Below are 3,176 nucleotides of genomic sequence, written 5' to 3'. Positions count from 1 at the left end.
TTATATTTGAGAAGAGTTAACATATCTTTGAAAGAAAAATACATTAAACTTAACAATTTTATGAATGGTTGAAATGTCTCATTTTGTGAGAGTGCATGAGCAGTAATATACCGGTACTATATACATTTAGAGAGATTGCTACGCTATTTGCAACAATAACAATTTCCTGTTTGAGAGATAACATATCTGGAAATAAAGTGTATATGCATAAAACATTGGAAAATATCAAGTGGTAACACATTTAAATGTCACAAAATTACTGACTGATATGAGCTAACGTGTATTTAAAAACATGAACATGTGCCACTTGACGTACACCATTATTGCTGGTATAATGGATATTATAGCTAACTTGTACGATGTCTTTGCACAGGGTGAACGTATGAACGACGCATGCAATGATAGTGATGTGACAATCACTCTTGATGACAAGAATTGTGCCCTTCTAAGTCGTAGTAATGACTTGATCACATGTGATCCTGGCGAGACGTTTCCCGGCACCGCAAGAACTGTGCAAGTCAAGGTAATTGATGATTTCCGTATACTTACGTTATAAGTAGAGGATCAAACATGATTGTCCTTTCATACTGAATTTATTAAACACGTTGAAGAAAATAATAAAATGCACGTTTCTGCGGAGCATTTCATCATTTATATTCTATAAATTTGATACATTTAATGTGGAAAGAATCGCTTTTTCTGCTGAAAGATTGAATGTTTTCTCTTTTTAGCTCACCTGAGCTCATGTTGAGCTTTTGTGACCTCTCAATGTCCGACGTCCGTCATGCGTCGTGTGGTGTGCGTCGTGCGTCGTCAGTCGTGCGTCGTCCGTCCGTCGACAATTCCTAAAAAAATCTTCTTCTTCAAAACCACTGGGCAGAATTACACCAAACTTCATAGGAATGATTCTTGGATGGCCTCCTTTCAAAATTTTTCAAAGAATTGAATTCCATACAAAACTCTGGTTGCCATGGCAACCGAAAGGAAAAACTTAAAAAATCTTCTTATCCAAAACCATAGGTCATAGGGCTTTGATATTTGGTTTGTAGCATCATTTAGTTATCATCTACCAAGATTGTTCAAATTATCCCCCTAGGGTCAAATATGGTCCCGCCCTGGGGGTCACATGGTTTACATAGACTTATATCGGGAAAATTTTGAAAATCTTCTTGTCCAAAACCACAATGCGTAGATATTTGGCATGTGACATTATCTAATGGTCCTCTATATAGATTATTCAAATTATGCCACTGGGGTGAAAAGAGGCCCCGTCCCGGGGGTCCCAAGTTTTACATAGACTTATATAGGAAAAAAAATCTTCTTGTCTGAACCCACAAGGCCTAGGCCTTTGATATTGCCTAGTGGTCCTCTATCAAGATTGTTCAAATTATGCCCCTGGGCTGAAAAGAGGCCCCGCCCGGGGTCACTTGTTATATGAGTTATATAGGAAAAGATACTTAAAAAATTATCTAATCATATTTCCTAGACTGTTTAATTATAATTACCTGATGACCCAAAGTAGGGGTCATTTGACTGTAACCTTCACCTACTGACATACTTTCTTGTTTTTTAAGATACAGCCTTGAAATTTGGATGACATGTACAGTTTGCACCCCAATCTTAAAACTGACTTTCAGTGACCGTGAATGTGACCTACTGACCTTCTTTCTTAATATTTTAGCATGTGTTTGACATTTGAAACATGTAGCTCATATTACTCAGGTGAGCGATCCAGGGTCATCATGGCCCTCTTGTTTTTCTTTACCTGTAACTCGACTGATTTCTTTTATACTCAAAACGACATCAGCTTAAGGAGGTAGGTTACCTTGTTTCAAGGGTAAATTCAAATTAGTTGAACCGCAGCATCTTTTTGTATTTCGTGTAATATGAAGTTTTAACTGCTAAAATCTCAGTTTCGTTTGTCTCTGTCTCTTCAAGTTCAATTTTTATCCAGGTTTGATGAACATGACCTTCCAAAGATATTTCATATTAAAAGAAGAAGGAAAATACGGATTTTTAACACTTTTCAGTGTGTTTTAGTTTCATTGATATCCGTAGAAGTCAGCATAATCTATAATTTTACTGGTATGCACGTTAGCTGTCTAATATAAGCTTAAAATGTATATGTCGCGGGGCTCGTGTTTCCATGGTAACGCATTTTCTCTCATTTTTAAACAACTATGTATAAAAATAGGGGTTTTCGACGGCTTCAGTGCCATTCTTTTAATGACCAACATGGAATATTTGGGTAATATTATTAGCAAAATACCAAGCACTATACATGGTACCCTATTTTTCTTAAAGTTTAAAGTAACCATGGCAACAGAGATGTTTAAATGGCTTATATCTTGCTTTTTGTCGTAATTTCTTATAAAATAATATTGAATAAGATTATCTTTCTAGTTGATGTAGCTTTAAAACATATTATTTCTAACGTAAGTTATATTTTCGTGTTATCTGCATTTATTCAAACAAATTTCTAAGCTTAGAATACTTACAGCAGTACCCCTCGTGTGGCATTTTTCATGGAAAAATCGTTCAGATTGCTACTATTATTCTCATGGATATTGTTGAAATGAAAATAAAAAGCCGAAGCCGTGTTTCTTAAATAGACTAGTGCCAACGCTTTTGAATTTTACATTTAGATACATAGGTCACGGGCTTCGTTTCCATGGTAACATCAATTCAATTCAAGAAACCACAATTGTCTACTGAAATTTGAACAATTTTAGATCTTAGTTTTAGTATATAAGTAACAAATTATCAACGGAACCTGAGAAATAGGTATTACAAATCAAACTGTTAGATTTTTTATTTGAAAATGGCCGTAACAAGTAACCTCTCACCCAACTATATTCCAAATAACATTGGTTACCATCATCCATTTTCTTACATTCCGCATAACATTTCAATATAACTACATAAAAGAAGCAAAATATTAATTATTATTCAGAGCAAAAGACTCGTAAAACATATTTCAACAAATAATGGTTATTTGAAAATAGTTTGAATAAAGAAAATGCACAGAATTACGTACTTTCAAGAAAAAAGCTATTAATTTTGCGCGGTAACTGACACGTAACGTCATGACGTCAATGACGTCATTTTAAGGTAACATTGTTTTGAAGCGTTTCTGCGGCAATTTATTCATTATTTCTGCATTATTAAAACCATAA

At 34.6% G+C, this 3,176-nt stretch overlaps 1 protein-coding gene across 2 annotated transcripts in view; it reads left to right on the top strand.

The window, feature by feature from the left end:
- The first annotated feature begins 377 nt into the window (after positions 1–377).
- The window catches only part of LOC128559386 (tyrosine-protein kinase TXK-like), a 34,933-nt gene continuing 32,134 nt past the window's right edge, over positions 378–3,176 (top strand). For both annotated transcript variants that reach the window (XM_053550751.1, XM_053550750.1), the window contains exon 1: positions 378–523. In XM_053550751.1, the coding sequence (XP_053406726.1) occupies positions 383–523 (141 nt within the window). In that variant the 5' untranslated portion in view covers positions 378–382. The remainder of the gene's footprint in view (positions 524–3,176) is intronic.

Source organism: Mercenaria mercenaria, chromosome 9, assembly GCF_021730395.1.
Source record: "Mercenaria mercenaria strain notata chromosome 9, MADL_Memer_1, whole genome shotgun sequence".
In the NCBI taxonomy this organism is placed as follows: Eukaryota; Metazoa; Mollusca; class Bivalvia; order Venerida; family Veneridae; genus Mercenaria; species Mercenaria mercenaria.
The sequence above is the reverse complement of the archived record's forward strand: the minus strand, read 5'-3'. Positions and strand labels throughout refer to the sequence as shown.